Source organism: Hyaena hyaena, unplaced genomic scaffold (genome assembly GCF_003009895.1).
Source record: "Hyaena hyaena isolate Hyena2069 unplaced genomic scaffold, ASM300989v1 scaffold_70, whole genome shotgun sequence".
Classification (NCBI taxonomy): Eukaryota; Metazoa; Chordata; class Mammalia; order Carnivora; family Hyaenidae; genus Hyaena; species Hyaena hyaena.
The window spans coordinates 628,708-649,809 of record NW_024080701.1 but is presented as its reverse complement, the minus strand read 5'-3'; the positions used below and the strand labels follow the sequence as shown (position 1 = coordinate 649,809).

Genomic DNA, 21,102 nt, shown 5'->3' with positions numbered 1-21,102 from the left:
TAAATATTCCTCTTAACCCTAGATAGAAGGAACCTATTCTTCCTTGCTTGAGAGGCAGGCTTTGGAAGTTTTTCCCCCTTGATCTCCTTTTTTGATGCAAATAAAGTTTCTTTTGTGTGACAACTCACCTGGTGTAGTTTCTATTTGTGACTCACCAAGAACCTAACTCAGTTTAGTTCGGTTATAATACCAGTCTAAGGCCTGTAAAGGGTTTACTGGTATCTTTTCAGAATAAAAAAATGAGAAGTTTCTTATTTTACTACTCTTTACATCTACAAAACTGACTCTTTCCTACATCTTTATCCCCATTCTTCCTAGCAGCTTTGAACAGGGAGTTGATGAGGGAGAGGGGGGTAAACTGGGGACAAAGTGCGGCCTAACAGCACGTGCCCTCCCCCCCCCCCCCCCGTGGGATTTGTGTGATATTCCTTGAACACTCCTGGCTACTCAAAAACAAGAAAGGACAAAAACCAAATGGTTAAATTGAGAAGAGTCTCCTTCAGTTTACCAGAAAAAGGCAATCACATCAATGACCTAAAATCCAGTAACTCCCTACTGTCTTAATGTTAATGCTTTACTAGAGGGAAAAATAACCTTGGTTTGACAATATAGGCCTCCAGTAAGTCTTTAGCATGTGAAAAACCCTTTTGGAAACTCCCTCCTGACTTTATTTCCCCAGCCTCCATTTAAAAAAAACAAAACAAAACCGGTTGCCCCTCCCACTCCCTCACTCGCAGGCAGTGTAGCTCTTTCTGCCCAAGGGCCTTGTTCCCGAGCCTTTAATACAATCACCATCTTTAAGAATTCTTTCTTGGTCGATGGCTCCGGACCTCACGAACCTTTCCATCATCCCCAAACTTCATCAGTGGCAGGTCAAGAGGTATATTTACAACTGCTACTGAACAACTCATTTACACACAGTCTTCCGCAGCCCTTCATGACGGAACATGCCGGATGTTGCCGAATGACTACTACGTTTTGTTAAGTAATGATTCTAGTGAGGGGGTTTCATCTTAAGACTTTAGACTCTCAAAACTAATTTTAACTACTGGAAATGACTTTTGAAAATACACCTGGTCAGTAGGTTTGCCGCTTCTCTTTTTATGGCCTCCAACATGTTTGTAATTAACTACTTAACATAGAGGATTATTATGTGTAGGTAGTATGAGAACCCCAAGATGTACGGGTGACATTTGCTCTTTGAAGACTTCATTTCCTGTACAGTTAAAGTGGAGTAGTCATACTGTAGCAGAATCAGCCTTGGAACAACCAAGAAACTCAGTCTTTTTATTTATTTCTGAGACAGAGAGAGAGAAAAAAACAATACGAGCAGGGGAGGTCAGAGAGGGAGACACAGAATCCCAAGCCGACTCCAGGTTGAGCTGTCAGCACAGATCCCGTCGCGGGGCTCGAACCCACAAACCTTGAGATCATGACCTGAGCCGATGTCCTACGCTTAACCGCCTGAGCCACGCAGGTGCCCCTAATTTTAATCATTTCGGAAGAGTTAGTATTCTGGGACTCAAGGCTATCAGTCAAGATGTTAAAGCCCTCTACCAAGTCCTTCCCTACTTAAAAAGTTTCCATAAGGTCAAAACAAGCAAATGTTTAGTTTTCTTTTCCTGTCTCATTTCTCCTTTTCTCCAGATTCTTTCTCTGGATGTGGTACACGTTCCTTCTACTACTCAGCTTCTCTTACTTTACCGTTTCCTCTCCACTTGGTTACCCCAGGTTCCCAACTTTTTGCATTAGCTCCCAGGAAGTTGCTCGCTGCCCAAGTATTCATTCCCCGGAACCCACCAGACTTGGGCTGGCTGTACCGTAATCCTTTTAGAAATGAGATGCACTAAGAGGTCCAGGAAACCGTGCACCGGTTCCTGAACTCCATCTTTCACGTTCAGCTACAGCCCAAGCCTCACTGAAGGGCGGAAGGCTGGGCTCCTCGCCCAGGTGGCAGCCTAACTGTAATTATGGGGCTCTCAAGCAGCCCCTGCTGACGCGATAGGGAGCAGTAACCACAGGAGTAAACAAAGCGAAGCCCGGGAAGCGCCCAGAACGCGTCCAGCGAAGCCAAAGGAGGATCCTCCGCACTGCCCACGCTCCGGCCACGGCAATCGCTCTTGGAATGGCCAAAATGGCGCCATCCCCGGGCCCCCTCCCGCGTGGGGGGCGGAGCCGCGCGACTCACGTGACCCCATCACTCCCCGCCCCCCACCCCCGGCGGGCCGCGCGCCCTCTCCTGCCCCTGGCGCGCGCTGGCAATCGGGCTGTAGCGCGGACGGTTCCCTGACTTTCTAGGGTCGTCCACCCGTGTTCCCGAGCATCCGCGAGCGTCTCTCCCGGCAGCAAAGGCAGGAGCAGGGCCACGAAGGGGGGCGCTAGGTCGTGCAGAGGCAAAGCGGTTGTAAGAGGAGGTCCCTGCCGCTGGCACCTGGGCGGGAAGTCGGAGCCCCGGACGAGGGGCTTGGGCCAGAGGAGACCCCGTCGGCGTCCTTGGGGACGACCGGCCGCGGAGGGCGAGGCTGTTGCGCGGAGATTCAGCGCCCAGACCCTGGGTGCTGTCGGGGACTCGGGGGTCCCTCGGAGGTCCGGTCATTTGGCTTGGGTATTTCGCAGCTTTCCCATCGCCATCCAGCTCCTCGAAGCCAGCGGGATTGAAAAACGGCTTCAGCCAAATGTTCTCTTCCTTCTGAGAGAGGGACCAAGCGGGTCAGCCAGAGGGGACTCGAGAGGGATGGCCCGGCCCTCGGGACGTGGAAGGAGAAGTTGAAGGGGGTGGTGGGAGCGGGAAGCGCCCTCCTTGGCTCTCAAATGCCTCCTGTGTTTCCATCTCTGCTGAGTGAGCTTGGCGGCGCTGACTACCTGGGAGGAGGGACGGACGCAGCTCCGTCTCAGACCATGCCGCCTCCATGTGGCTGCTGACGGGGACCCAGGAGGGAACCGGCTTGGGGCGCGGCTTCGACCTCCTTCCTCCCCGCCTCCCAGGCGCTGGGGCTGGCGATGTGGAGACGTGAGGGGACCCGCGGCTGCCCCGGGTTCTCCAGGACTCCACCAGGCGCCCGCGCGTTCCTCCGCACCCGGGGCGAAAGAGACCCGGGCGGGGCTCCGTGGTGGGCGGGCGGGCGGGCGACGATCAGAGCCGGACCCCCAGCCTCGCTATGGGGCACAACGGCAGCTGGATCTCCCGAAACGCCAGCGAGCAGCGCAACGCGTCCGGAGCCGAGGCCGGGGACACCAACCGCAGCGCGCTCGCGGAGTTGGGCGAGGTGCAGCTGTACCGCCAGTTCACCACGACTGTGCAGGTCGTCATCTTCATAGGCTCTCTGCTCGGTAAGCCACCCGCGGGGGTGCCTCCTGGGTGGGCTTCCCTGAGCGCACAGGATCCGAGAGGGCACGCGATCGGGGGTCACCGGAGCCGCCGTGGGTTTCGGAGTGCCTGGCAAAGTGGAGATAGCGGGGTTTAAGAATGCCCGGGGAACTGCAGGGAAGTTAGGCAGGGACGGTCGACTCCGGCTCCCAAGCTGGAGGCAGAAGAGTTCGGGTAGGGCTTTATCCCGGCCCGAGGACCGAGCCTGGTGCGGGCGGAGGTCCGCCTGCCACTGCGGCTCTTGGGGAACACAGCCCTGTGTCCATCATGCCGGGTGGGCGCGGTGGCCCGAGCTCTTGTTTACAAACAGTGAGGAGCAAAGATTGTTTTGTTACTGACGACTGATGTGTTTTGCACTATCATCTATATTACCTCTATACAAAATTATGGTGAAAGAGGCCTTATTTTGTTCGCGTTTTACGGCTGGTTCCTTCAGAACACCGACCTGCTTGCTGATAGATAATCCTGTGGAGTTAAACTCTGTGTTGCCTTCCGATATTTTTTAGAAACCCCAAACAAATCCCAGGTTATTTTTCTACCTGTGTTTTGTTTGAAGCATAAAATAAAGACAGGATTAAAACCTCAGAACACTGCTGACAGATTTAGGTATACTTGTTCAATGAACTGAAATGAGTGGCTAGTAAAAACGTTTGTCCACTAGCATGAGAATTATCTGTACTCCTGGTAGTTACTCTTTAAATGATCAATGATAACAATATTCATTTCTGTTGAAGTTAGTTGAACATGTTGCATATTACTTGTACCTATGTGACTTCCTTTCAAATGTAAATTTTCTGATGTGGCATTTAAAAGATGTAAAAAGATGTGATTATGTGTGCTGTTATGGCCAACAGCAGTCTTAAAGTTTCAAAGTAGGAATAGATTACTTTTTTGCAGACACCTGTGTATTTCCATGGAAACCCAGATAAGTGACATCAAAAAGACTGTGGAAGAATTTTAAGTGTTTGGAATTTCCCTTCATAATTTCTCTAATTATCATCCTGTCCTATTCGATCATAATATTATCTTCCACGTTTTGTCATAAGGGTATTTTCAGGATTAGACATCAGTGTGGTATGTCTCTGTGTGTGTGTGTGTGTGTGTGTGTGTGTGTGTGTATGTGTGTGTGAGATGTGTTGTTATGAGAATTATAAATGCACATTAACAAAGCAAAAGCTTGTGTATACCAGATATTTTCCATATTCATTTAACAAAGAACAAATACTGAACACCTATTAGGTACCATGCACAATGAATTGTAGAGTATTGGGAGTTAAATTTTAGGGTTGTCACATTTACTTAAAGTGTAGATTATTGGGGAGGCAGTAGAAATGGCTGCATTTTTATTTCTGCAGGGATATATCTATATATATCTAAAACATATATATATATATCTAAAACATTTATATCTCTCTCTATATTTTTATTTTGTTTTGTTTTCCCCATTGGTAACTTTAACCATGAAGAAAGACGGTGTTGGGAGAAATTTTCCCATAGTTTGACTCCAAAATTTTGAGTACTATTGAAATAGAAAACAGCATGTATGTAAAGGGCACAGCAGAGTGCACACTTAATAAATGTTAGTTTTGCTTCTAGTTACTTTCTGTTTTTGTAAATTACACTGGATTCAGAAATCCTAGGTAAATCTGCCCTATAGCAACTCTGTTTTTCCACAGCACTTTTTTTTTGAGAGAGAGTTTTTTGTTTTGTTCTGTTTTTGTTTTTGAGAGAGAGAGACAGAGAGAGACAGAGAGAGATGGAGAGGCAGAGGGGAGGGAGGGAGAATCTTAAGCAGGCTTCGTGCCCAGCACATAGCCAGACAACCCATGAGATCATGACCTGGGCAGAAATCAAGAACTGATTGTGGAACCTGCTGAGCCATCCAGGTGTGCCCTGCCCCTACAGCACTTAAACTGACATGCAAGAACAGTTTTTGTGGATTTCTCCCAAGAAGAGACTGATTTTCCCCTTGATCTTTAGTTATGCCTGGCTTGGCCAAGGAGGACATATTTTTCCTCTTCCATGTTACTTGGCCCTCCTAAGAGAGAATTCCATTTGTTCCTTTTTATTTTCAGAAAAAGTATAAATATGGTTCAATTTATTTAAGTCACAAGTCAGAGAACTTGTCCAGTGAAAGGCAGTTCAGCGTCCCTTAAAAGTCTAGCCAAATTGTAACATTGCCTTGTGTACTTCCTATTTACTGGTATTCTTAATTCATTGTTCTCTGAGGATTTGACCTGTGTAAACATACACATGTAATTGAATCCTCAAGGTAATGCCAGGGTTTAAGTTGCAAAGCCATGTACAGTCAGTTGCAGGGCAAGTCAACTTGGGAAGCATAGTTTCATAAAGTGCCTCTCTCAAAAAATAGAGCAAAATCATAGATTAGGAATAAAAGGAAAGAATTTATCATGGAAGAATCTGTAAGACTGAAAAGTAAATGGAGGATGGAATAGTATCTTGAATAGCATGAGATGCTTATTTAATCTTCTTGTTTTTCATTGTCCCCAGAGACAAAATGAGTTTTCCTTTTATTTTTCCCCTTTAATCAAATTCAAACTTCCTTCCTAGATTGCCTAAATAGATTTTTTTTTCATTAGAATTTTCAGAGGCCCACTGTTATGTGAAAATAATTCCTTTGTACTATTGATGTCTTGGAGTCTTTTTTGGAAACTTTTTTGCTCTGTATGAGGAAAAAACCCAATTTGGAATCACTGTAGTATTCCAGCCATAAGGAAGATTAATTGCTTTTTGAAAATGAACTCAATAATTGTATATGATATTCTTTCAAATAATGTCTTTTGAGGGTTTGTGTAAACTAGTGTTTATCTGCCTTTTTTATGCAACATCTTGGGATATCTTCAGATATGCTGTGGGTCTTGAAAGAGTCCAATTACTTAGATCCCCTTTAGTAAATATAAGCACACAACACTTTTAGTATTGAACAGGGTAAAATCAAAGACTCAAAGATTTGGAATCACCATTTGCAGTAAGTGTTTTGGATCTGACTCCCCAGAGTTGATTTTTCTTTCCCCTTTTCCACTCTTGGGATTCACAGTCCAAGTGCGTGGAAAGCTGAGCCGCTGGTGCTTTTACTTGACAAAGGTCAATGGCTCTTAACTAGCCTGTTACCTCGAGGCACCTCCTGTACAAATTGGAGGCATCTGTGCTTGTCATCATGGGAAGCAGAAGATTTTTATAAATGACTTTGCTCTTAAAGAGAATGAGCATTGTGGACAATAGCCAACAAGCTATCTCCTTTCTTACTAATGGTCTATAGTATGAAATTGATGACCCTAAGTAAAGATGTCCATCTTGTCGACAGTCTGATTCCTTGAGGTGCTTATTGAAGTATTGATTGCAAAGGAAATGTGGGGAACTGTCTTATTGAATTGATTTAACAGATGATCTGGATAAACACCATTTTTGCTCATGATTGTTTACAGTCTTGCAACAAAACCATATTGGGCACCAACAACGTTTATGGAACTGGTTTGACAGAGAAATACACTATTGTTTTTGATACTGGTTGAAATTAACCAGATAACAGCTGGCTAATTTTTGGAGTTCTTTAGTTAAATGTTTCATAGAAACCGTGTTAATACTAGTGTGTGCTTGTCAGTCATGATTATGCAGGATGATTTTTAGTTAACCATAATTATAGCCAATAATAACGTAATATCAACAGCATTCTTCTGCTTGCTGTTTTGGTATTTGGTATGCCTGGAAACCCAGTAGACTAAATCAAGAATAAGATATCTTGGATTGACCTAAGAAGTTTGAAATGGTGAAGTCAGTAGTTGTCAGCCTGGGCAGGTGAACTCATAATGTATTGACTTGAATTCTCTCACATTGTCTTTGATTTACATGTGATGTATGCGTTTTCACTCATTCTTTTATATGTAGGATATTAGGTACAGAACATCAAGCTGACCTCCATCTGAATGAAACACTTTTGGTAATACTGTGCTTCTCCTTGCTAGGTCTTCAGTGTATATCTTTCCACTTTTTAATTCTTCCTGGAAATTAAATTCTGTGAAAACTGAAAATAGTTTTATTGAGATAAGATTTCTGTACTACACAATTCACCCAATTATAGTATATAATTCAGTGATTTTAAGTCTATTCACAGAGTTAAGCAGCCATCACCACTGTTGAATTCCAGAACTTTTTTTATCACCCCGAAAAGAAATCTTGTACCCATTAGTAGTCACTTTCCGTTTTCCCTCAAGACCCTGAGACCTAGGCAACCACTAGTCTACATTCTGTGTCGGTGGATTTGTTCTGGACATTTCATAAGTAGGGAGTCATACTACTGTATGTTCTTTGTAATCTGACTTCTTTCACTTAGCATCATGTTTTCAAGGTTTGTGTGTGTTGTAGTAAATACTTTATTCCTTTTCTATTGCTGAATAGTGTTCCCTTTTATGGATATACCACCTTTTCTTCATCCATTCCTCCATTGATGGACATTTGGGTTGTTTTCACTTCTTGACTGTTATGAATAATGCTACTCTGAACATTTGTGTAGTTCTTGTGTGGACATAATCTTTTTAATTCTCTTGGGTATATGGCAAGAGTGAAATTTCTGGGTCATATGGTAATTCTCAGTTTATTCTTTGAGGAATTGCCAGACCCTTTTCCAAAGTGGCTACATCATTTTACATTCCCACTGGCAGTGTATGAAAGTTCTAATTTTTCCACATCTTTGCCAACATTTGTTATTGCCTTTTTGATTATAGCCATGCTAGTGAGTATTAAGTGGTATCTCATTGTAGTTTTGATTTGCATTTTGTAGTAACGAGTGATGTTTCACATCGTTTCATGATCTTTTTGGCCATTTGCATATCTTCTTTGGGGAAATGTTCATTAAGATCTTTTGCCCATTTTTAAATAAGGTTTATTTATTTAAGTCATCTCCACACCCAACATGGGGCTTGAACTCACAATCCTGAGCTCAAGAGTCATGCCCTCTTTTGACAGAACGAGTCAGGCACTCCTCTTTTGCCCATTTCTAAGTTGGGTTTTTTGTCTTTTTGTCTTGAGTTGTTAAGTGTTCTTTGTATATTCTGGACACTAGGTTCTTGTTGATACATGGTTTGCAAAAGTTTTGTCTTATTCTGTGGATTGTCCTTTCATTTTATTTTTGGTTTCCTTTGAATAAAAGTTTTATATTTTGATGAAGTCCAACTTATCTAATTTTTTTTCTTAATTGTTTATTTTAGAGAGAGAGAGAGAAAGAGGGAGCAGGGGAGAGGGGCAGAAGGAGAGAGAGAATCCCAAGCAGGCTCCACGCTTGTCTTCTATTTCATTCAGCACTTCTAGGTCTTCATAGCAGTCTTCCAAGTTCTGTCACTTTGCCAGAATCTGAGGTTGTAGGATTAGCAGAACGCAATGAAAGCAGAAGGTGGAGCGATTGCTAGACAGGATTCTAGGAGGTGATGTAACCAAAACTTAGGTCATGGTAAAGTGGGGTGGTGGCATCTGGTCAGAGGAGGAATACCTTGGAAGATTAAGGAGAATAAGTTGGTAAGTGGAGTGAGGGAAAGGGAACTCAAGAAAGTTTAGTCTAAAAAACATTAAGAATGTGTTTATCTGTTTATGTATTGCCAATATCATTTTGACCTTTGATCATATTTTACTGGAGTTTCATATGGTTCAAACTAATTTTTTTTTTTTTTTTAAGCGAATGTTTGTGTTGAAATAAGTTAGGGTTAATAGTAGCATATTTTATTTATTTATTTTTTAAATATAGTTTATTGTCAAGTTGGTTTCCACATAACACCCAGTGCTCATCCCAATAAGTGCCCTCCTCAATGCCCATCACCCATGTGCCCCTCTCCCCCACCCCCCATCAACCCTCAGTTTGTTCTCACTATTTAAGAGTCTCTTATGGTTTGCCTCCCTCATTTTCTGTAACTAACTTTTTTCCCCTTACCCTCCCCCATTGTCTTCTGTTAAGTTTCTCCTGATCCACATATGAGTGAAAACATATGGTACCTGTCTTTCTCTGCCTGACTTATTTCACTTAGCATAATACCCTCGAGTTCCATCCACATTGAATAGTAGCATATTTTAAAACAACTATTTAGGAAAGAACTACCTGATGACAGAATTTTGGACTATTAATGATACATAGATTTGCACTGGGTATGGAGAAAGGGGCTCCCTGTCTTTTATTTTTTAATTTTTTAATGTTTATTTTATTTTTTTGAGAAGGAGGGAGACAGAGCATGAGCCAGGGGAGGGGCAGAGAGAGGAGACACAGAATCTAAAGCAGGCTCCAGGCTCTGAGCTGACAGCAGCAAGCCCAACATGGTGCTGGTACTTAGGAACCATGAGATCATGACTTGAGCTGAAGTCAGATGCTTAACTGACCCACCCAGGTGCCTTCACCCCCCTTTTAAAAAAAGTTTATTTATTTATTTTGAGAGACAAAGAGCACATGTTGGGGGAGGGGCAGAGAGAGAGAGAGAGAGGGAGAGAGAGAATCCCAGGCAGGCTCCGCGCTGTCAGCACACAGACCATTGTGGGGCTAGAACGCGTGAAACTGCGAGATCATGACCTGAGCTGAAACCAAGAGTTGGATGCTTAACTGACTGAGCCACCCAGGCACCCCAGAAGGCCCCTGTCTTTTGAGGGTACCCAGAGGGGATAAAGCAGTCTCAGGTGAAATGGGATATTTAGAAGATTTTATTTTTAAGTAATTTGCATACACTGCATGGGGCTGAACCCACAACCAGAGATCAAAGTCACATGCTCTACTGATTAAGCAGCCAGGTGCCTGGGACTCCAGCGATATTTTGATTGGTATCCACAGTTCTGAGGAATCCTGGGAAACAGTTTTTGTTTGTTTGTTTGTATGTATATATGTATTTAGAGAGAATAAGAGAAAGCACAAGCAGGGGAAGGGCAGAAAGAAGGAGAGACAAAATCCCACGCAGGTTCTGCACCATCAGCGCATAGCCAGATGTGGCATTTGAACTCATGAACTGTGAGATCATGTCCTGAGTCCAGATCAAGAGTTGGTCCCACTCAGGCTCAACCCACTGCACCACCCAGGCGCCCCGGAAAATAGTTTTTTCTGGCCTGCAGTGAAATTTTGCTTCATCAAATCTGAGACACTCTGAAAAACTTTCAGATTAATCCACAAATATGTAGGCACCTTAGCACTTTAAATAAATTTCTAACAATGGTTTTATTAAAAGTTTTGGACTTTTATTAAAAAAATATTTCTGGGGCGCCTTGGGGGCTCAGTCAATTAAGCATCCAACTCTTGGTTTCAGCTCAGTCAACTCACTATTAGTGAGTTCAAGTCCCGGGTGGGCTCACACTGTCAGCACAGAGCCTGCTTGGAATTCTCTCTCCTCTTTCTACCTCTGCCCTTTGCATGCGTCCTCTCTCTCTCTCAGAATAAATAAATTAAATAAAAAAAATGTTCACATATATTTGAATCTCCTCGGATGCCTTTCCTCATTCCGTTCTCTCCCATATCTTCCAGAGCTGATGGCTACACTGAATTAGGTGTCCAGTTTAAACTCCCTTCCTGTCTGTGTCCTGTTGGTGCTGCCTGTCACTGGCCTGTGATCGCGAAGTGTTTCGCCAGTGATGCTTAGTCAGTGCCTATTGCGTGGACCCATGACTCCGTATGCAGTGTTGATTTACAAATAATGGTCTCATCCTGGAAGACTACATGTGGGCAGTTTAAGAAAGAGGGTCTTTATTTTTCATTTCTTTTTAATTTTTTAACATTTTTTATTTATTATTTCTGAGAGACAGAGACAGCATGAGCAGAGGAGAGTCAGAGAGAGAGGGAGACACAGAATCTGAAGCAGGCTCCAGGCTCTGAGCTAGCTGTCAACACAGAGCCTGACATGGGGCTCGAACCCACGAGCTGTGAGATCATGACCTGAGCCGAAGTCGGACGCCCAACCGAATGAGCCACCCAGGCACCCCGGAAAGAGGGTCTTTAATGAGGAAAGGCAAAGAAGGTTTTGCTAATATGAGATGGGTGTCTCCTGTGCAATGCAGGTACCCTTGACTTAATCAGCTAGTGTGGTAACTACCGGTCAAGAATATTCCTTTTGCATTACATTTACAGTGGGTTTTGCAGTGTATAGCATATACCACATTGTTACGTTCAGTCATGATAACCTTATGAAATAGTATAGGGACTTAGGAAAAATTTTTTTGACATTTATTTATTTTTGAGAGACAGAGAGACAAAGTGTGAGCAGGGGAGGGACAGAGAGAGATGGAGACACAGAATCTGAAGCAGGCTCCAGGCTCTGAGCTGTCAGTACAGAGCCCCATGCAGGGCTCAAACTCACAAGCTGCGAGATTATGAACTGAGGTGAAGTCAGCCGCGTAACCAACTGAGCTACAAAGGCACCCCAGTTTAGAGACATTTTCTGTTTTTGTTTTCTCAACACATTTCTTTCCCCACATAGCACTGCCCTCCCTCTATAACATGCGCAAGCCTATGAGTGAGCCTCCCTTCCAGTATTCGTTAGGGATTTTAGTTGCAAACAACAGAGCCTATTGTCAAAAGAAGACACAGCTAGAAAAGCATTCAGTAAAGAGAAATATTTTACCTGCAAAGCTGGCTTTCAAGGAGAAGGACTGTTGCCAATTGAAATGTACAAGAGATATTTTAAAGAAAGCAACCACAAGATTACCATGTTTACAGTTACTGTGTTGGCTGTGGGGGGAAAAAGTAGTTACCTTATATGAGTGTGACAACCTCAACGATTGTGTATCGTGTCATGTCACGGCTTCAAATATCAGCATCGCAGAAGTCAATACAGTTGTGAATCGGTAAAGTTGTTTTTATTAGGAGTCAGTGACACAGGAAAATCTCAAGATTTCATTTGTTTTGTGGACCAGAACTAGACAGTGGATCCTGAGCCTTTTAATGTTTTTACTTTGGGGAAGGAAACGGGGCTCAGGGAGCAAGTGTTTGCTTTCTCATGGTGGGACATGATGTGCATATTTTTGCATCATGCAGCAGGGCAAAGTGTTTTTGCTTCTACATCAAACTAGCCAGTTTATGAAGAAAGAAATTTATTACAGGATATTAGGTTGCTTTCAGAATTTATGAGAGTCTGGGAACCAGCGACACTCAAGAAATATGCACAGTCATATCACTGGTTCTAACAGAAATGATGACGCTGTTGTCATATACTACCAATGAAGAGGGATTAGACTCTAGAACCCTAGGGCACAGCTGGCCCAGATCTACAACCAAAGCATCTTTTTTTTTTTTTTTTTTAATATTTACAAGAACCTGATCACTGCACCCAGCCACCACCTCACATAAATCATATCTGCTTGGGAACATCTTCTGGACAGAATATAGATCACAAGCCTGCACCGTGACTGCAAGGCTGTCTGAAAAGTAGTATTTTTAGCTTTCCAGCCTTTCTAGCAGAGGGTAGCAGCTGGCTGAAAGATGATGGAATGAATATTTAGTGAATCAAATTAATATCTGCAGCTTTGTACTTCATGTGGTTCCTTATGTGACTATCCTTCCCAGTGCTCAGTGGACCCTCCCACCCTGGGAGACAGGGCTGGGTACCTAATTCAGGCCTTGCCGGTCCCAGGATCCTATTTTCCTTTCCTTACTGATTAGTTCAGGGACGGTCATGCGATCCAAGCTTGGTCAGAGGACTTGACGTTAGAGATGCTGGTAGAAAACCCTTCTTTTTCCAAAGGGGCTGTTAAGCAGGGATAAAGGAAGCTAGGAACTGTCTGCTTTGGAGGGGTTGAGGGCAGAGAGACAAGCAGACATGAGGGTGAGAGAAGAGAGGGGGAGGAGGAGGGAGAGAGGATGAGAGAGAAACCATCCTCATGGCGCTGTGGGAGGCCCTGGAAGTGCTGAGCTTGTATTTCCCAATTACACGAATGAAAAAACCCAGTCTCTCTCTCTCTCTTTTTTTTTTTGCTTAAACTTCTATGACATAGGTTCCTGTCACACACAATAAAAATATCCTGATATCGGGGCGCCTGGGTGGCTTAGTCGGTTAAGTGTCCGACTTTCGCTTAGGTCATGATCTCGCGGTTCATGGGTTCGAGCCCCGCGTCGGGCTCTGTGCTGACTGCCAGCTCAGAGCCTGGAGCCTGTTTCAGTCTGTGACTCCCTCTCTCTCTGACCCTCCCCTGCTCACGCTATCTCTCTCTCTCTCTCTCCTAGAAATAAATAAAAATATAAAAAAAAAATCCTGATATCTATATCCATACTATATATCTATATATAGCGTATCTATATATCTATATAGTCTTTTTCTCACCATGCATATCCGTCATTTGGGTAAAGAGATTCAGAGGGATGGTGACTTGCTCATTAGCACACCCCCAGCCAGGCAGGGCCTGGTGCAATGGAAGTCTGATGCCCAGGAAGGAAGAGTTAGTGAAACCCGGGTCTCTGAGAATTGAGCAGGAGCAGGACGTAGTCTGGTTTTGTAAGCGGTCAGCAGTGGAAGGCTGTATTCAGGTCCAGGAGAATAAAGGAGACTGAAAGCCATGGGGTGTCAAAGCCCATGTGTATAGAGGCAGAAACCCAGACATTTTACTGGACCAGGAAATACTGTGGCAACTGTTCCTAATCAGCATTTAGCCTCATTCTTTGTCTCTCTCTGTTAAACATGTTTACAGAAAAAAATCAACAGTTACTTACATGTCGTTATTGGTAGTTAACTGATACAAAAACCTAGTAGCAAGAAAAAAAATCTAGCTGTGGTAGAAGAGGGAAATGTTGCCCTTGTTAGATGTGGCCCCCCAGGAGGTGATGAGCTCAAGTCTCTGGGTTATGAACTGGCTTCTGCTTTCCTGAGTTGTTTCTGAGGGATTTGGGAAGGTCATGCCGCAAGGCTATGGGTGAGTACTGGGAACAACCCTCACCGGTCACTTTCAGGGTGTGGACGAAGTCCTGGACATCTGGTAGATCCATGGTTGAGGGAATAAGCTGCTCTACATTTTCTGCCTCAAATTCACCATGGCCAGCGTCTAGCTGTCAGGACTGTCCAAGCAGAATCCTTCTGTGGGGGTGAAATGCATATCCTCAGCGGACCCAAGTCCAGGGCATGGAGGGGAGAACAAGGGCTTTGCTAACACAAGGTCCAGGCATGCAAGTGCCAGACTCACATGGGCATTGTCAGGTTAAACAGATAATATAAAGGCAGAAGACACAGAGCAAGTTGGCAGAACATGGAGAGGAGCAAAGCAGAGATATCTATCCTCCACAGCTTCCAAACCATCTTTCAGTTTCTTTAACATGTCAATTAAAATTTTTAAGTTTATTTATTTTTGAGAGAGAGAGAGGGAGGCAGACACAGATTCTGAAACAGGCTCCAGACTCTGAGTTGTCAGCACAAATTCTGACATGGGGCTCGAACCCATGAGCCATGAGATCATGACCTGAGCCAAAGTCGGATGCTTAACCAACTGAGCCACCCAGGTGTCCCTAACATGTCACTTTAAATACTACCAAAGGGTGCGGTATTGTCTTTGCTGTTCTCACTGCCCTGGAATATTCTTCCCTAGGTGTTTTCTGTGGCTGGCTTGTGTTCATAGTTTACACTGCAGCTCATAACGGCACCATCTCCAAATCAGCTTACCTAAAGTAGTCCCCCTCTCCACTTTTATCACATCATCCTGTTTATTTCCTCTGTGGTAGTTATAACCCCAGGAATGATCTCATTTGTTAGGTGTCCTATCCATCTCCATTAGTATGCAGAGCCATGAGGACAGAGACTCTGTTTCATTCACTAGCATCTAGAATGGTACGTGGCATGTAGTTAGTGCTCAGTATGTACTGATTAGTTAACTGAGTGAAATGCTTAGGGCCCGTTAAACAGAACAAAGAATTAAATAGCCACTCTCTCGATTTGCATGAAGCTTAGGAGCTTTCTGGAAGGAACATGAATTTTATCCACAGCCAAGGCTCAGCCACACAGTGGCCTGGAGGGTGCTCAGAGAAGCCAGATATTTGGAGGGACAGCAGGTCTCTTGATAGGAAATTCACAAAGACGGGAGTGATAGCCTGATCTAAGAGTGAGTCTATGAAATAAGACAGGCAGCATTTTGAACGAGGCAGCATAATGTGTATGGGGATGTCACTCTAGTTTTAAAAGCTTTTGGATCTGAGACAAAGTCAAAATCATTACTTGAAGCAGCTCAGGCATGACCCAGCCTGTGGGAGAGTGGCTGAGAGACACTGTCATCAGGGAGCTACAGGTGGGATTTGGCAGTTTGTACTGAGACAGATGGCTCCTAGCTGTGTGAGGTCAGAGTGGGGCCTGTGAGTTTCTACCAACTGTTCTGAAAACACTTCTTCCTTCTCTCTATCCAGGGAGCTCAGGGGACGGATGGGAATATTCAATAAGTCTGAAAACAACAAACAGGGCATTTTCACTCAGCCGAGTGTTTTGGGTTGAATTATGTGCCCCTCCCCACCAAAGAGAGAGAGAGAGAGAGAGGGAGAAAGATGTAAAAGTCCTAGCCTCTGGTACCTCAGAACGTGACCATACTTATTTGGAAATAGGGCTGTTGTAGATGTCATTGCTTAAGATGAGATCATACTGGAGTGGGTCCAACATGACTAATGTCCTTATAAGAAGGCCACATGAAGACAGAGACACCGTATGTGCTGGAGAACACCGTGTGAAGAAGGCAGAGTTTGGAGTTGCATGGCTGCCAAGCCAAGGAACACCAAAGAGTCCCTAGATGTGGGGGAGGGGCAGTGAGGGATCTCCTCCAGGTGTCAGGGAGCACAGCCCCACCAACATCTGGATTTCAGACTTCTCCCTTTTCTAACTGCAAGACAATACATTTCTGTGGCTTTAAACCATCCTGTTTCTGGTCCTTTGTTCTGGTAGCCCTAATAAACTACCACGACACCACGGCAGTGAACAGATAGTAGGTTGAAAACCCTGATTGTTGCACAACTGAAGGCAGTGGGTTTTACAAAAGAGTCAGCACCTTCAGCTGATGGAATGTGAATCGGTGCAGTGCATGCTGGTCATCAACTTGTTCCATCCACTTGTGCCTACATAGCTTTCAGCACCTTAAATTTTTTTTTTTTTTTTTTTAGGGAGGGGAGACAAACCATGAGAGACTCTTGAATGCTGAGAACAAACTGAGGACTGATGGGGGTGGGGGGAGGTGGGTGATGGGCATGGAGGAGGGCACTTGTGGGGATGAGCACTGGGTGTTATAAGGGAACCAACTTGACAATAAACTATTTAAAAATTTTTTTTTTATTTTAAGCTAATCGTAGATTCATGTATGGTTTTAGAAGATAATACAGGAGTGCCATGTACCCTCTACCCAGGTTCCCGCAAGTACACGTGTGGTATGTGTGTATGCTGGGTACAGTATCACAACAAGGATATTGACATAACCCAGATACATCACTGTAAGGTTTCCTCTTGTTACCTTGTCATAACCACATCCACTTTCCTCTGGATCCTACCCTCTTCGTAACTCTTGGCAACTCTTCTTAACTAATCTGATCTCCATTTCTATAATTTCGTCATTTCAAGAGCTTTACATAAATGGAATAATAATATAACACTTTGGGGTTATGTAAAAATAACACTTTGGGGATTAGTGTTTTCATCCAGTATTACTTCCCTGGAGATTCATCCACATTGTTGTGGATCCATGGTTTATTCCTTTTTATTTCAGTTTTCTCTATATGACCCTCTTGAGTCAAAGCATATGGGCAACTCCACAACTTTTCTGGTTATTCTTGTCACAAAACACTTTCTTTTTAAAATTTTTTATAGTTTATTTATTTTTGAGACAGAGAGAGACAAAGGATGAGTGGAACAGTGTCAGAGAGAGACACACACAGAATCTGAAACAGGCTCCAGACTCTGAGCTGTCAGCACAGAACCCAACATGGGGCTCGAACCCACGAACTGCGAGATCATGACCTGAGCCTAAGTCGGACTCTTAACCGGCTGAGCCATCCAGGTGCCCCTCTTTTGATTTAGTACATAAGATGTGCAGTCTGATGAAAGAGGCAAAGCTCTAAACTTGATAGAAAATGAAAACTTCTCTCCTCCCCACATTCCCCAGTCTGGGCCTATTGCTTGGGAGAAGGTTGAAGTTGGACAAGAAGTCTGGTTGGCTTCCTTTTCCATCCTGAGCTCCTGGCCAAGGTTTCTTGACTCTCCAGGATTGGTACTGAGGTGGGACTTGGTTGATGCAGGGGTGGAAGAGGGAGATGTAGGAGGGCCAGAAAAAGCCATAACGATGGATCCTGGTGTAAATGGGTTCATACTCTGGACTGTCACTTGTTCCTTGATGGGGAGGTGCCCTCCCATATTCATAGTCGGTAGCTTACTCTGTCCTTCATTCCTTGGATGCTTCTGGACCTCCAGCTTCTCGCTGTTGAGGGCTATTTGCCTCTGCAGGTGACCCTCTTGGACAACCGGTATGACCCCAGGCCATTGCTTTCATTTCCTTGGCCCGCATCTCGTACAAGGAACACATGTGCACCTTTGGTCCTGATGAATTCTGGGAGTGCAGGCTCTCCCCTGTAGCTTTTTCTCTGAGCAGCTCATCAGCCTGTCTCTGGCCCTTTTCGTTTTTCAGAGAGGAACCAGTCATTAATTCTCTGTGAGCCCCAATTGCAAAGGACGCACATCAAAGCTGTCTGCATGGGCTTGTTGAACCTCCCTTACTTACTAGGCATGGGGAAAGATGGGCAACCCCCTCCCTTCTCTTCTGAGTGGGTAGGACTTGGTGCCCACCCACAGCTCTCTGTCTTTTCTTGTATACCCTCCAGGTGGTTGAGGGTTCAAGTATTATAACCATTTAACCATAACTTTGAAAAATATGCATCTTGATCTGACAGCTTACTTTGGTATTTATTGTATCTTGATGCCTTAGTAAAATTTTCCAATTCCAGTGACTAGTATGTTAATTTAGAAAAACCTTTTTTTTTACTTAAAAATTATGAAGCAGTTTTGCTCATACCTCTTTGACATCTGCAACTGTTTTTGTTGGGGAAACAGTTTGGAATCTTCTCATCCAGTTTTTCAGAGCCCATCACCATGACTTCTAAGCAATGTGAATGAGACATGGTGCTTTTTTCCCCTCCAACTCCTGCATGACATGGCCCCTGAAATTCTGGTTTCTTTGGGGCAGGAATGAGGAGTGATACTGTTGCCTTCTTTTTCACTTATTCCATCAGATGACTTTTTCAAGAAGCCCAAAGTAACATTGATTGAGGTATTTTCAGGTCACTGTGCCTTCAAATAAAATTCCGAATAAAGTAATTTATTACTTGTTCCAAATAAAGTAATTGAGCGAATGCTTTGTATTAAGGGCGATTTTGTATTTTCTGAGTGAGAATGTTTGAGGACACCTCTGCTTTGTGTTAGAGGGTATGAGATATTTACTCCTTGGTTCCCTGGGTATCCCTCTGTGCTCATTTGCACCTTTAATTACAGCTACATTTTGTTGGGGCTTCCTGGGCAGTTTCTTAGGGCAAGAAACACGTCCAGCGGCTGCTAAATGGAAAGGAAAGAATAGCTCTCTGAAGTCCACCTAAGTGTGAATTTAATTTCCAGGAACACAGAGTTCAAGCGAGACTCAAGCAGAGACAAAATAATCAAATTTTGGTTTTCAGACCTTCGCCCTGATTGATGAGAATAGCACCTTTTCCATTTGTCCCATTGTTTCTGTGGCTTTCTCTCAAGGCTGCAAATCTTTAGCAGTAATGGTTGTACAAAGTATCAGAAGCCCTAAAATGATGCCCATGTGAAGGTCAGGATTAGGGGCTAGAGATTAGGAGCTATTTCTCTGTGGGATGCTGTTATTGTTAAGAGTACATGGGACTTTTCTCTGAAGAGCACCAAATCGCTTTTCTGGTTAGTGACAAGTCAGTGGGCTCTAGCTGGTGAGGATCACACCAGGTGTTGAGGAAGGGTAGCTTCTAACCTTGCCCTGCTGTGGGTGGTGGGTTTACTACTGGTAAATCACTTTGCCTCTCTTTGTGATTGTAATTGTGAGGCAGAGATTCTTCAACCTACTGTGTATAAAGATCACTTGTTAAGAATACAGATTCTTGGGGCACCTCGGTGGCTCGGTTGAGCGTCTGACTTCAGCACAGGTCATGATCTCACAGTCTGTGAGTTCGAGCCCCGTGTCGGGCTCTGGATGACAGCTCTGGATGACAGGTCTGAAGCCTGCTTCGGATTCTGTGTCTCCCTCTCTCTCTGACCCTCTCGCCCTCATGCTCTGTCTCTGAAAAATGAATAAACCTTAAAAAAAAATTTTTTTTAAATGCAGATTCCTGAGTTTCACCATCAGAAATTTTGTTTCGGTGGGTTTGACGTGGAATCTTGGTGTCTATATTTAATGAACACTTTCTGTGATTTTGATGCTGGTGTTTCACACTTACGCATTGATCTAAGGGATCCCTGGCCAACTTCTTAGTCTGTGGGGATGACAGGTGGGCATCATACACATTCCCAGGTTATACCCCAGGGAGTCAAGCAATGAGAGTAGATGTCAGGAGGGTGGAAGGGAGAAGACTAGATATTTAAGGTAAGCGCTAAAATGATTAGAAGACATTTACCCCCAACTTCTAGGGGAGTAATAACATTGCCTTCAGACTTATTCTCGCAAAGAAAGTTGTTGGAGAGGAAGGAGGAATTTAACTTTGGTGTTATTGGTACAAGTTCTACCCATCTTTTAATGGCTAGTTTTGCTTAAGGTCTGAAGGTACTATGGAAAAAATACAAACCCTAATTACCAATAGGCCAAGCCTTTTCTCAGATCAGACTTAAAGGGACTTACAGTTTTATGAATGAGGTAATCTCATTTCCTAATTCTTCTCCTGTTAACTGGGGGATGGATCTCAATATATATCCTATAGGTAATAATGGAATTATTTATTTAAAAAGGTAAGAGGGAGGTTTCTGACAGTTGCCTTTTGAGACAGACACTTTTGTAAAAGCCATGGAGGGGTTGTGTGACTCCTCTTTAGGTGCTTGTTCTCTATCTCTCAACCTAATGTTTCATTACGAGGTTCAGCAGGAACACTTGGCTGTTGGAAAGAAACAGGAGTGAACTGTCTGGAACTACATAAATTGGAAAACAATCATCTACTTGTTCTATGCATAACTCAAAGCATTTTTTCAGAATTTTCATTGGGGTTGAAATAAAAAATGTAGACAGTATGCACCATCTCACGCACCATCTCATGGGGACTTGTCATATTCACCCTTAGTGTCTTGGGCTCTTTTTGCTTTCAGCCATTTTGGTGGTGCTGTGCTCTACCTTCTTCTGGGACTTCTTTTTTTCTTTTAATTTAAAAATTTTTATTTATGTATGAGAGAGGGACAGAGTGTGAGTGGGGGAGGGGTAGAGACAGAATCCAAAATAGGCTCCAGGCTTCACACGGTCAGCACAGAGCCCAACCACGGGGCTCGAACCCATGGACTGGGAGATCATGACCTGAGGCCAAAGTCGGACGCTTAATGGACTGAACCACCCAGGTGCTCCTTTCTAGGACTTCTTGATTCTTCAATAATTGAGGTCTTGAAATTCCACCCACCTGAAGTCCAGTGTGGACTTCCCAGTGTCCCTGAGATGTCTTAAGATGAAGTGTGTCCTCCAAATATCCAGTTTCTGTGCAGCAAGAGTCCCAAACTGGGAAACTAAGTCTTTATGAAAAGAGCCACAAGCAGTTTATTTTTTTTTTTTTTTTTTTTTTTTTT

At 43.8% G+C, this 21,102-nt stretch overlaps 1 protein-coding gene across 1 annotated transcript in view; it reads left to right on the top strand.

Moving 5' to 3' along the window:
- Positions 1-3,158: 3,158 nt before the first annotated feature.
- The window catches only part of GPR176 (G protein-coupled receptor 176), a 122,109-nt gene continuing 104,165 nt past the window's right edge, over positions 3,159-21,102 (top strand). The window contains exon 1 of the mRNA XM_039232882.1: positions 3,159-3,330. Coding sequence (XP_039088813.1) covers positions 3,159-3,330 — 172 coding nt within the window. The remainder of the gene's footprint in view (positions 3,331-21,102) is intronic.